The sequence below is a fragment of the Octopus bimaculoides genome, chromosome 20, assembly GCF_046866305.1.
Source record: "Octopus bimaculoides isolate indiv1 chromosome 20, ASM4686630v1, whole genome shotgun sequence".
In the NCBI taxonomy this organism is placed as follows: Eukaryota; Metazoa; Mollusca; class Cephalopoda; order Octopoda; family Octopodidae; genus Octopus; species Octopus bimaculoides.
In genome coordinates this window covers 15,949,630-15,964,146 of record NC_142947.1, presented here as the reverse complement: position 1 = coordinate 15,964,146, position 14,517 = coordinate 15,949,630, and the positions used below count along the sequence as shown (strand labels likewise).

The following is a 14,517-nucleotide window of genomic DNA, read 5'->3' as shown; positions in this document are numbered from 1 at the left end:
AAACTGCTAAGCACGTGACACCTTTATCTGGGAACGTGCATTAACTTACGTTCGATATGGAGGCATAACTAATATTATAATTTTCTTTTTATTTCACATCTAAACAACATAATTTTATGCATTTTAAAAAAAAAAGCTTTACCAGATTAAAAGTATTTTTATTTATCGAATATAATTTGAAGTCAAATACTAATTTCTTCATTGCCCACAAGGAGTTGAACATAGAGGGGACAAAAAAGGACAGACTAACCGAAAATAATTATAATGTTTTCAAGTGTTACTCTTCAGATATAGGTGTATTTACTGAAAAACATGGCATATTGTCGGCACAGTGAAAACGTTTTTAACGATGTTATAGACCATTTGGGATTGGCAGTTTCTCAATTACGAGGTATATATACCTTTAACTATCTATTTTTATTGTATACTAATATACGTTGCTTATCTTCTTTGCAACTCATACCATATGGACGAAGTTTTAGCTTCTGACCGTTTCATATATTTGTAGAGTATACATTATCATATATTTCCTAATTTCTTACTCTTTTATTCTCTTTTACTTGTTTTCAGTCATTTGACTGTGGCCATGCTGGAGCACCGCCTTTAGTCGAGCAAATCGACCCCAGAACTTATTCTTTGTAAGCCTAGTACTTATTCTATCGGTCTCTTTTGCCGAACCGCTAAGTTACGGGGACGTAAACACACCACCATCGGTTGTCAAGCGATGTTGGAGGGGACAGACACACACACACATATATATATATATATATATATATACGACAGGCTTCTTTCAGTTTCTGTCTACCAATTCCACTTACAAGGCTTTGGTCGGCCCGAGGCTATAGTAGAAGACACTTGCCCAAGGTACCACGCAGTCTGAATGAACCCTCAACCATGTGGTTGGTGGTCACATTTATTAAAAATGCTGCCAATTTTTTTACATAATTGAGACGAGTTGAATGTTTTCATGTACGAAGATGTATTTTTCAAATACTTGTCACTTCATTTCTATTGATTTAATGCTAAGAACACCCTATTCCTTCTCCCCCCCCCCTCACTTTTTTTTAACCAACTGAATATTTATGTAAATACGATCATTTGTATACGTGAGTGTTTTTTAGTCTGACAGGTGTTTATTCTAAGTTAGTGAAATATTTTCATTAAATAAATGCTTTTTAATCGGTCGATTATGTTTAAGACGGTTTTCATTACAAATATAGCATTTTCCTATGTTAATATTTTGACACACTCTACATATTAAATAAACGCTATCTTGACTATGAAACGAAATTAAAGACATCATCTATGCTAATATCGTGCCACGGTTCGATTGCGTTGGTAGCGCTTTAACAAATTTTAATACACTGCTACATACTTAATTTGAAATCAAAGAAAAAGGACAGTTGTTGCTCCATTGAGCTGTGGATTCTAAAAAAAAAAATCCTGCGATCTTATAGTTTGTAGTGGCGCGTTTGGCCGCCATCTTGGGAAGTGCCATTGCGCATGTGCAAGGGATTTGCCGTCAGCGGAAGTACCCGAGCACGCATGCGCAATGCAACAGGTGAAGAAAAAGCAATAGCGTTCGCTCTCTTATCCACTCAGTAGCTGTGGCGACAGGACGTTCTTTCAGGCTGTCCCAACTCGACCCCGACATGTGGTCGAAGCTTCCTTTGGTATTCTAGCGGCATGCCTATTCACTCAGGAACGAAACGGCTCTACACCAACCTAGAATAAACACGACAATAGCCTCATGGAGACCCAACACTTCGTTCAGCAGCTTACGGACCTCCAGCTTCTTAGGGTCAACACCAACTTCTTGCTACGTACACAGCAACCAACAGCACTCGCACAGGTTCTATCTCAACACTGTTTGTGAATTATTTCACCATGGTTAACAGCGAATACAACCTGCGAGATCTCCTGTATCAAGTAACTGGCAGCAGCATTGAAGCCACAACTTCTCACGACATGTGCCTCTCCTCTGGCTCTGTTACGCAGCCTCGACTTGTTACAGTACCTTAACTACGAACTGGTATTTACTATCCTTGTGTCTGGACTTTCTTCTAACGCCCTTATAGACTCTTTTCTATGCTCTGTATTACTTGCACACACATGCATCTTTGTTTGTATACACATACACTTTGTTTACATGACGGCTTTGTTTACATCACAAGCTGTTGACAATAGATAAATTGCAGCCTTCATCGATATGATTAATTTAAAAGTTATGAATCACTGGACCAAAATGGATAATTGCTAAAGTAGATAAATTTGTTGTTTTAACAAAATCTCAGTGATTATAAACAAACCAGTTTATACCCCCCCCCCCCAACCTTTCAGTTTCATTTCTTTGAATGCTTATTCGAAACTGCACCCAAAGAAGATAGTGTTGCTTCTTTCAAAAATAGAAAGTGTGCATGTGAAATATTGTCTATTCTTTTAACTCTTTAGCATTCAGATTTCTCCATCAAATGTAATACCTATTTATTCACATTGTTTTCAATTAATCAGGTCTTACCTCTTAGCTTCATATTTTGATGATGTGATTGTATATTTTTAGAATGACATTGTAGGATAGGTGTGAGAGGTTAGATCCAGCTAGTTTGAACATAAAACGGGTAGAATATTTTAGCCAGATATAGCCTGTTTCAATATTAAAATGTAAAACTTTCAATATGCAGCTGTTTGAATACTTTTTGTATTCCTACAGAGGAAAGACACATTATTTACTGGTCATATCTATTAAAGCTTACATAATTAATCATTTCAAGCCACTCACCCAACGAGTATTTCTGCCAAATGTGGTGAAAATCCATTCAGCCATTTTCCAGTAATTTTGCTAACAGGCAAAGACGAGTGATTACAATACCCTGCTTTCGCTTATGCGCACGGGGTAATAACATTTGAAAGAAGCATTAAAGATTCAGAACACAATGAAGTCAAAGATGTTGAGTAAGAAACCGGTGAGAGAACCTGAACACAGTCATGCCATCTGCTAAAAATTTCCCTTAACTTTATGGTCTTAAATGAAACGAAGAGAATGCGTACTCGAGATATATGTTTAGATAAAAAGGACAGGATGGGCACAACGTTTGATCACGTACCTACTGATTCCAAGTTGAGATTAGGTTAAATAACACCAGCAACTAGACCATCGAAGAATAGTCACCAAAACGTCTTGGAAGTGTTGGGGCCAACTTCTTTGGGAAGCTTCTATATTTTGCTGTCATTCAAATGCTCTTTGGCTACTTCCATGTTAGAAAAGTTTTAATCAAAGAAATTTTAATTCTATTATTCTGTAAAATAACATTTAATTAGTGTAAATGTACACAAATGCATAAAAATAATTTTTAATTCCATTAGACATTCTAAATTACTATTAAATTTCATTCAGTTTTAAAAAAGGTAAGATCGGACAGAACTTAGGGGATGACCTAATATATATATTTTATATATAGAATGTAAGCAACCAGAAATTCACAAAAATAAAAAGCATACATACATATATATATGATATGTATATATGTTTTATATGCAGACATTAGATAACAGACCAAGATTTGGCTACTTTTATCAAATCAGCCAACCATTTATAGGCTCCATTATTCACTCCTGACAATAAGTTATGCTGAATGGAGATTAACAAACATGCAGTGCTGGTGTACCTATGCCAGGCTTAGTTGCAATCTATGTGTATGTATGTATGTAAGTATATCTAATCTTGCAAACTGTGACAGATTTGCTGGAATTATAATAATAAATTATGTCTATAGTATCTACATTTTCAGAATTTTATGCTGTATTTTTTTTCAGATGGCGAATCAGATCATGCAGAGAACACCTATTATACTAAAGATGATTACTGGAATCAAATAAGTATGCCTATTTTGTATTTTATTGTTGTTTTTAAGACTGACATTGTCTTATTTTGTGATTGTTGGTTGTTGTGAGTTTCTACTGTTGAAGGTATTGCATAGTATTTTGAACTATTGGAGAGTCTGGCTCTTTCAGTAAAATGCTTCGGAACAGTTTCCTTATGGACAAGGACAGCTGCATAAAGAAGCGCCAATCTGTGACTGTTGAGAGAACCTGTGGAAGAGTAAGATGTAGGATCGAGTGGTGAAATATGATCTTTGGATGTTGAGTTTCATGGAGGCAAGGATAAGTGACTGAGACTTTTGGCAATTTGCTGTGCTTGAGAAGACATTTCAAACTTAGTGAAATCATAGTTGTGGCCTATGCTGGTAACACGTGAAAGGCGCCCAGTACACTATTGAGTGATTGGTGTTAGGAGGGACATCCAGCCATAGAAACCAAGCCCCAACAGACTGGAGCCTGGTGCAGCTCTCTGGTTTACCAGTTCCAGTCAAACCATCTTACCCATGCCAGCAAGGAAAACTGACATTAAGTGATGATGATTTCTGACTTAAGTGAGGGCTTGAACTCCACACTACAAATTAATGGAAGATTTGCTAACTTCTCCAGTTGTTCATATTTAAAAAAAAATATGCTTTCACATGATGTCTGTTTATATATGACTCATGATTATAAGGTTGTGGTTTTGATTCCTGGACCAGGCAACGCATTGTGTTCTTGAACAAAACGCTTCATTTTACATTGCTCCACTCAGTTGACAAAAATGAGTAATCCTGTGACAGACCAGCATCCCATCCAGTGGGGGAGTATATGTGCCACAGAGATCTGGAAACCAGCCCTATGAGTCTATATTGAGAGAGAGGTCAATGAATATGCACATAACACCAAGGATTCTTTGAAAGCTGCCATAGTCAGAGAAATGTCCAAAATGAATGAGGACCACTTGATTTAAGCTTGTAGATAATTTAGATCTCATATAGAAGCAGTTGTTGAAGCTGAAGGTGGCTTTATTGAATAACATTATAGAAAAGGAGGTTTATTTTTATCCTAATACCATTTTTTTGGTAAATAAAGTTATCTTGAGTCATAGATAACAAAGTGTTTATAAAATAGGATGGCCATAGCTAGAACTTCTCTTGATCATAGGTTAATGGTTAGGGCTAAATAACAACATGAGTAAAAATTAATAATTTATTGATTAAACTTTTTTTTTTCCTAAAATATTTTTTTTCTTTTTAAATTCCATTATGCAAAAATATTATAATACTCTCACTATACTTAAAAATTTGAAGTAAATTCTTTGAATCAGAACATTGGTGAGATGAAATCAGTTTAACGAATACAGCTACAAGCCCTAATAATTGGTTGTTTTTTTTTCTCTTTCAGGAAATATTAGCTTATCACTTTCGCATGATGTGACTCTTATTTCTATGGCATTTTCTAAGACACCCTATCCAACACCAGAAGTAAGTCACTTTTTATCTATCTTCTCTTCCCATCATAACAGCATGACAGTTATGTTCCAGTGTTTAAAACTAACTAATTGTAGTTAGATTTTTTATTATCAGTGTGAAGATTGAAAAATTAAATGCTTTTAATTTGGAAGCATGCAGCTCGTTGACATAAACATGGCAATTGCCATCCTTTTTGTGGACCATATTTTCACATTTATGCTACCATGTAGAGAAATAACATGTATTAGTCCTTTTGTTGTCAATGTGAAGATGGAAAGATTTATTGCTTTTAATTTGGAAGCATTAATTAAGGCAACGAGCTGGCAGAATCGTTAGCACGCTGGGCGAAATGCTTAGCGGTATTTAATCTGCTGCTCTGTTTTGAGTTCAAATTCCACCAAGGTCGACTCTGCCATTCATCCTGTCAGGGTCGATTAAATAAGTACCAGTTATGCACTGGGCTCAATGAAATCGATTTAATCCCTTTGTTTGTCCACTCTGTTTAGCCCCTTATGGGTAATAAAGAAATAAATTTGGAAGCATGCAGTTCATTGACGTAATCATGGCAGTTGCCATCCTTTATAGTATGTTCAACTTTAGTGAACCATATCTTCACATTTGTGCTTACCATATAAAGAAATAACATGTGTATAACATAAGTACATTCTGAGCTTTCCATTGCTTTTTAAGAGCCATTGCTGAAATCTAGTAGATGATGATGACCAACTGAAACATTTTGGCGTTTTGCTGAGATTTTTCTTTGTGGTAATGGCGATTTGACGTCTATGTTTAGCATATTAGGTGTCCACTTTAGTGGTCATTCCTCTTAATTTTGTATATATATATATATATATATGTATATATATATGGTATGTGAGTGTGTCCAGTATAATATGTAATATATCTGTTGTAGCAATCATCTCTCAGTCTACCAACTTATTTATTTAAATATTTATCTATTTTCTCATTAAATTTTCTTTAAATTAATTATATAGTACTACTTAGTGTCCAATTTCTTTTCCTTTCCACTCATTGAATAACAGTTTAAATATATTATCATTATTGTTATAGATAGAATCGACTACAATTTTTACTATTTCTTTTAGGCTGTAACAAAAATGTTAAGTAAATTAGAGATGACAGCACTAACACTTGTATCCAGTTTCTATATGCTCCCCAAAACACAAGGTATTAATACTATTTTTCTATTTGAAGTTGTATTGTTTTACTTTTTATAAAAATGTAATAGATTTCCTGAGACAAAACTTGTCACATTACTAAGAATGTTTATCATAGATCCAAAGTAATTGTTAGAAAAACATCTATAATTTATGTAATATTGTATATATATATATATATATATATATATATATATATATATATATATGCATTTCATTATCTGATAATTTATTACATTTGAGTACCTTCATCATGTAGTTTAAGTTATGTTTATAGCAATAATAGATACCTACATATACAGTTACTTATAAACGTCATAAAGCTATGAATTTCTCAAACAAGTCAACAGCTTTTAATTATGTACTTTTATCTTCTGAATTCAAATCTACTAAGTTCTTTTTTTTTTTAAACAATTACCAGTCAACTATGAAGGTCAAATTAGTACACTCTGTCCTGACATGTGTAGATTTGTGTTTCTGTTAGAATTTATTACTATAACTTGACTCAAGACTCTTTTTTTTTTTTAAATCTGTTAATGAGGATAACTTGGGATTTGTAATGCTGGCATGAAGATGTATTTTCCATATGTTAATGACACCCAGACACTCTATTGAAGAATTCTGTTGTTAATGTGACCTTTTAGCAGATGTAAATATTTTTTGTGTTTGAGATATCTTTTGATACCTTCAGCCACCTTTAACTAATTTTCCCTAATGTACCAGGAGTAATTTACTATGTGCTCTTTGGATAATGTAGTCCTAGATAAAGTATGCTCGAAAAGAAAAGTTTGGTTGATCACAACTGGAATGCCTTTGAGCATAGATCTACTCAGATCTCTCTAACTGTAGGTTGATGCTAAGCTCTTAATCTAAAATGACCAAACACTTCCCTTACAGGAAATGTCTCTTTTAAGAAAATGCTGTATTTGGCTTATGTGAAATTTTGGTCATTCATGAACCATATTTTGACTAAATCCTATTTCTATAACAAAGTCAACTTGTGAAAAAAAGAATGGTTAATCATATGATACAGTAGTAATATTTTGAGAACTGGCATCAACTTACTTTTGTGGTTAGTAATTTTGTTGCTCCAGAGATTGGGAAGTAACATTTTAAAGGTTGGACAGTAAATCTATCTGAACTTGATACTGAAAGGAAATGTGGCTTTTCAGTTATCCTCAGCACACATTTACAAAATAAAGGGTGAATCAGAAACTGCCATATTTGATGGCATAAAAGATTGCATGGCTGTATTAGATGCTCCCCAATTTCAGAAGTGCATACTGAAGAAAAAAGCGTTTCACTAAATCAAGGCTTAAGGGAAGCCCAACTTCTTGTATAGGATCTGGGTCTGTTTGTTTTTTATGGATGTTTTGGGGGAAAATGCCTTATATGCTATCAAATACAATTATCTACGAACCATGTCTTTAAAGTCTTCTTTATAAAGATTTGAAATAATTGGTTACTCAATATCAATATCAATGAAACTTTTTTTGTCTTTCTGGAAACATTTTATTGTTTCTCTTTTTATTTTCCAAAATAAAGGTTTGTTGCTGAGGGATTCTTTTAAAAAGTCCACAATTGAGCTAATCGAAAAGGTTAACACATTTATCAAATCCATCCAGACAGGTAGTGCCGGGTAAGTAAACAAGTCAACAATAACCTATTTAATTATTACATATTTTAGGAACATCATCATCAGCTTTCTTTATGCTAACATGGGTCAGACAAAACTTATTGGAGCAGTTTTCCTACAGAGGCCCTTTATCTCACTTTTCTCCAAGCACTATTTCTTCTGATCTTAAGTATAAACCACTCAACGACTATACATGCTTTTGCAGCAGATATAGCAACAGACATGGTTGTGTGGCTAAGCTTGCTTCCCAACTATGTGGTCTCAGGTTCAGTCCCACTTGCAGCACCTTGAGCAATTGTCTTCTACTATAGCCCCAGGATGACCAAAGTTTTGTGAGTGGATTTGGTAGGCAGAAACTAAAAGAATCCCATTGTGTGTCTGTGCATATGTATATGTGTATATATGTGCATGTGTTTGTGTATGCATATCTGTGTGTATGCCTTGCCTGCTTAACCCCTCTTGGGTGAATGCTGTTACAAGACAAGATCTGCCCATGCAAGCATGGAAAAATGAGTATTAGATGATGTTGTAAACCCAAACATCATTTATGTTGTGACGTATAATTTTAACATCATACATAAATTTTTAATTGTTATTTTTTTTTTTTTTTTTCGATTTTTGAAGCTTTCTCTGAATAGAACGTATTTCAAGCTTTTTTGTGTGTTCAGAAATTTGCATTCTTGTCTACTGTAAAAGGAAATAAAAGGTTTCCATTTTCTTTTTCCCCAGTTCCCCAGAGATGCTGTACAAAACAGGAATAGTGTGGGAGCATTCTGACTTCTTCAGTTCTCAGCCAAAAGGTAAATATCTAATAAGGCTTGGATCGTTTCAGTTGACTCTACATAACTAGTCACAGTGGTTGATAAAAGCAACCAGTTTGGTACCGTTTTATCAATTGTTAACCCTTTCCTTTCATCTTTTTTTTTTTTTGTAATTTTCAAGTATATTTATATATTAATATATAATCATATATACTATTATAAATGCATAAATTTTTACAAGTATTATTATTAATGTGAAGGCACGTGGCCTAGTGGTTTGGGTATTTGGCTCACAATTGTATGTTCATGAGTTCAATTCTCAGCTGTACATTATGTCGTTGAACAAAACACTTTATTTCACATTGCTCCACTCCACTCAGCTGGCAAACTTGAGTGGTGCCAGTATTTCAAATGGCTAGCCTTGTCACGCTGAGTCTCCCTGAGAACTACCTTAAGGGTGTGCACGCCTGTGGAGTGCTCAGCCACTTGCACATTAATTTCACAAGCTGGCTGTTCCATTGTAGTCAACAGAGTGCCAGTTTAACTTAAAGTGGCGAGCTGGCTGAGTCAGCTCACTGGATGCAATGTGACATTTCAGATTCAGCTGCAGGTCTGTTTTTAAAAGGCTCGCTTCGAGAGTTACATTCCCTCACATTCAGTACAATGTGTTTATTATGGTAGTTTTGACTTTAAGAGTCCCTCCTAGCATGAGGCATTTATGTATAGTAATGCCCTTAATATAAATAAATTTATTTCCCTGATGAGGTTTTTCACGCTAACTACCTGATAAATTCTTATAAAGATTTTATCCTATTTTTATATTCATCATCATCATCATCATTGTTTAATGTCCGCTTTCTATGCTAGCATGGGTTGGACGATTTGACCGAGGACTGGCAAGCCAGAAGGCTGCACCAGGCTCCAATCTGATCTGGCAGAGTTTCTACAGCTGGATGCCCTTCCTAACGCCAACCACTCCAAGAGTGCAGTGGGTGCTTTTACGTGCCACCTGCACGAGGGCCAGTCACACGGTACTGGCAACAGCCACAATCAAAAAGGTGTTTTTTACGTGCCACCTGCACGGGAGCCAGTCCGGCGGTACTGGCAACCTCGCTCGAATGATTTTCTAACATGCCCCTAGCACAAGTGCTATATTGTGTATATATATATATATATATAAATCATATATATTCTGCCAAAAATGATTTACTTTGAAAATTTCATTTCTGTACTCAGAACCAGATTTTTGTTTCCCCTACAGATAATAAACAAGCCATTGCAGATCTAATGAGAGTATCAATGGGTCTTATTTCTGATGCTTTACAAGAACTAGAACAGGTAAGATGGCAACTTTCTACCATTGATACATTTTTATATGGAAAGGAAAAAAAAAAATCATATGAAAGATCTAAATTTGTTTTTTCATTTTTAATGCAGACTATCTGATGGTTGGGGAGAGTCATTTTCTTATTGTGCCTTGAAATTTAACACACTCACCGTTAAAATTTCCACTTATTTCTTATTTTTATTTTCCTAAAATTTTCATTGCGTCTTGCAACCTTATCAATAGTCAAGACTATTTTAACGGTGAGTGTGTTAAATTTTAAGGCACAATAAGAAAATGACTCTCCCCAGACACAACAGAATATGCTTCAACACACGAAATCACATAAAAAATCTTGCAAACCCAATCCAGAAACGAAATATCTGATGGTTTTGGTAGCATTATTCATATCTTAATTGCTCTTGTGTGTATCTATATCTGTGTGTTAAAAGAAATGTTATCGTTTACATCAAATATATTCCTTTTAGCCACATCAGGCCCAAATATTCTACCTGTTTCATGATCAAATTGGGTGGATCAGGCCTCTCACGCCTACCTTATAATGTCATTCTGAAAATATGCTATCACATCATTGAAATCTCAAAGCTACAAGATAATGGAAATTCAAAACTATGTGAATAATTAAGCATTACATTTGACAGAGTAATCTGAACACTAAAGAGTTAAATAAACTGGAAAAGAAATAACAAATGATTTTTTTTTTTTTTTAATTCTTTTGCATGTTTCAGCCCTAAGGTTGTGGCAATGCTGGAGCACCACCAGTGATTTTTTAATTTTGATCAGTGGCTTTCAACCATTTTTTACCTATGAACCCCTTTGATTTCTATTTTACTCTACTGAGCCTCCATAACCATTTACTGTATATTGAAAAACATCCTACTGTATTTTTATAATCAAATATTATTAGGAATTGTGTAAAAAAAAAAAAAATTAAAATATTTTGTGCACTGTAGACGTATAAGAAATTTATTGCACATAAATTTTAACAAGAAAATCTTATATGGAAACCCCAAGAGTTTATAGTTGAAAACCAGTGAGTTAGGTGTTATAGGTTGAATGGCATATTAGTAGATCAGTTTATAACTATTTCACTAATATCACTTGGGCCTTTTAAAAAGTCATGACTAGCTTGCGAAGATTTATTGGGGCAAGCGAAATCGGGATGGCACCTGTGCCCAGCGTCGCCTTTCTGGCACTTGTGCCCATGGCATGTGTAAGGACTTTCGAGCGAGATCATTGCCAGTGCCCCTGGACTGGCTCCTGTGCAGGTGGCACATAAAATACACCATTTTGTGCGTGGCCGTTGCCAGTACCGCCTGACTGGCCTTCATGCCGGGGATACGTAAAAGCACCCACTACACTCTCTGAGTGGTTGGCGTTAGGAAGGGCATCCAGCTGTAGAAACTCTGCCAAATCAGATTGGAGCCTGGTGTAGCCATCTGGTTTCACCAGTCCTCAGTCAAATCGTCCAACCCATGCTAGCATGGAAAGCGGACGTTAAACGATGATGATGATGATGATGATGATGATGGTGTCATACCACCTCATTTCTCCTCTCATCTAAAATGTAAGGTCTTGTAAGAAGACAAACATTTAAGATGCATGTATTCTTTGTTCTCTTTCAGGGTGTGACTGAAGACGGTCAGTTTGATGATATTGATGACATCATAGCTGGTGACCATTGCAATGAAGATGAATGGAGTGAAGAGGACAAGACCTTACTGGGACCCAGCCAGAGCCTCATTAAGGTTGCTAATCATGTGCTCAAGGAAGCACTAAAGACCACTATGAAAAATGGTAAATGTGACGCAGCCAAGCAGATTAGCCAGTATGATGACCTGGCAGACCATGTTAAAAAGTTGAGTCCAGCAGTTGACCAACTGGGTATAGCTCTTTATCCACCAATGGGACATCGTTTTGTTCGAGCTTATGTGAGTATTATTATTTCTTTAAAAATTTACAATGAGTTTGTGTGCCTATATGTATTTAAAAGGGGCACTGAAAAATTCCTGGCTTTAAGGGTATCATGAAAAGCCTAGTTGGAATGCGAACCTTCCAAGTTCTTTAAGAAAAGGACCACTGTAATAAATGTGTGAATCTGAGAGGGATGTTGAATAAAATCATAATTAACTGATCCTCCTGTATTTTCTTTTACTCAAAACCAGGAACTTTTCAGCACCCCCTCGTGTGTGTGTGTGTGTGTGTGTATATATATATGCACACAAATTCATCACAAATTATACATATGCAAAGAGAGAGCAACTGATTTGATAGGCAAAAACACTAGAGGAAATGTGATGCTAATGTGAATTTTCTTTTTTATAATATAAGACTGGATTCCCCATCAAGTACAAATCTAATCCATTTTTTCATTGAAATAGACTATCTCTAAGGTAGTTAGGTAGTTTATACTTAAATTTATGACCCTAAACAAAGGCAAGAACTTTTCAGCAACCCTTGTATATATATTCACGTAAACTCTTTTAACACTCTAGTTGTTATACTGGCCATACAAGTACATCTTCCTACTGGTCCACTGTGCCTTTTAACAAAAAGAAATTGCAGTGTACTACATCACACAAAACGAATAAAAGAGACACCAAGCTAAGTGAAATCATAATCATGGTCAGTGTTGGTAATGTGTGAAAAACACCTATGCTGGTGACACACAAAAGGCACCCTTGCCAGTGACATCTAAAAGGCATCTGTGCTGGTGACATGTTAAAGGTACCCTGTACACTCTGTGGAGTGATTAGCATTAGGAAGGGCATCCAGCCAGCCATAGAAACCAAACCAAAACAGACTGGAACCTGGAGCAGCTCTCCAACTTAACAGCGCTGGTCAAACTGTCTAACCCAAGGTAGCATGGAAAATGGACACTAAATAATAATGATGATGTTAGTAAACAAATCTATCCTATACAGTATTAAATAATTAATGACAGAGACAGTACTCAGAGCACAAGACATGCTGAAACATACACAGATAAGATAATGCACTGATTACAAACAAAATATAAGACCCACCCTGGCTGATGATTTGCATATTAAATCAATTTTTTCTTTGCTTTTATTATCATAGTCTGAACACTTGGCTGAAATTTTGAGGAACTTTTTGAACTGTCTGAGGTGAGTCATTGACTTATTTTCACTTGAAGTATCTTTTTTCTGTTTCTTTCCATTCTTGCTTGCTTGCTTTGTTTTCACGATTGAAAATTTGTAAGGCTTTAGTTTGGCATTTCTATAAAGCCATTGACTTCATCATCATTGTTTTAACATCCACTTTTCTATATTTGCATGAGTCACAGGGTTTGTCGAAGCAGATTTTCTTACAGCTAGATGCCCCGTTTTTGTTGCCAACCCTTACTTGTGTCCAAATTTCTTTTGAATTTTTTTTTTTTTTTTTTGTTGCAGATCATCACATGTGACTAATGAAGATGATGAGCAGTGGTTAGAATTCTTATTAAAGGCCGTTGAGCATAATACAGAAAAAATTCATAGTCTCACTGAGTGACTCTGTAATAATATTTTTGTATATACACTTCTGAAGAACTGTAAATAAAAGTTTTTTTGTAAAGTGAACATTTGTTTGTTTTTTTTCAGTAGCTTCAATTTTGACTTGACTAGAGCATCTATTAAAGCTATCATTGTGAGAAGCAATCTTTGGTCTGTGCACTACAGGTCATTCCTCCCACCCTTTATCTATCACTCCCTACATCCACCTTTCAACCCAACCCATTCTTTACATTGTTGCCCACCTCCCCTCTCCCATTCTGTCATCTCTTGCAAACTGCCATCCAGCCACTCACCTAGTTCCTCTGTCCCCTCACTCCCTTATCTTGTACCTTAAGGATCCACCTGTACTTCAAGCTCCTACTTATTCTCACCCTCTCTTCTAAATATTAATAGCCTTATCGGTGTAGCTTCTCTACAATAAGAACCAGCTCCCCCCTCACTACCCTCCACTTCTACTATAACCTTGGGCTAACCAAGGCTTTGTGAGTGAATTCGAAAAATGGGAACTGAAAGAATCTCGTATATGTATGTGTCTCTTTGTCTCCTCCATCATCACTTGACAACCAGTGTTAGTATGTTTAGATTCCCATAACTTAGCTGTTCGGCAAAAAGGACTGATAGAATAAGTACTAGGATTACAATAATTAGTACTGGGGTCGATTCAGTTGACACAAGGTGGTGGCCCAGCATGGCCACAATCTGACGGAAACAGATAAAATGACTGATAATTTGTTTTCAAATATTATGTGACA

General features: G+C 35.6%; 1 protein-coding gene across 2 annotated transcripts; it reads left to right on the top strand.

Annotated features, from left to right (window-relative positions):
- The first annotated feature begins 90 nt into the window (after positions 1-90).
- Positions 91-13,831, top strand: LOC106879096 (cyclin-D1-binding protein 1 homolog). 2 transcript variants are annotated; one of them, XM_089338089.1, is made up of 10 exons: positions 91-391; positions 3,814-3,876; positions 5,263-5,342; positions 6,437-6,518; positions 8,054-8,147; positions 8,874-8,944; positions 10,167-10,243; positions 11,876-12,181; positions 13,332-13,378; positions 13,664-13,831. In XM_089338089.1, exons 1-10 carry the CDS (start codon positions 313-315, stop codon positions 13,761-13,763), a joined length of 999 nt encoding a protein of 332 aa, XP_089194215.1. In that variant the 5' UTR covers positions 91-312; the 3' UTR covers positions 13,764-13,831. The 2 variants fall into 2 exon arrangements, with proteins under 2 accessions (XP_089194215.1, XP_089194216.1); XM_089338090.1 differs by lacking the exon at positions 91-391 and adding an exon at positions 1,541-2,032.
- The last annotated feature ends 686 nt before the right edge of the window (positions 13,832-14,517 follow it).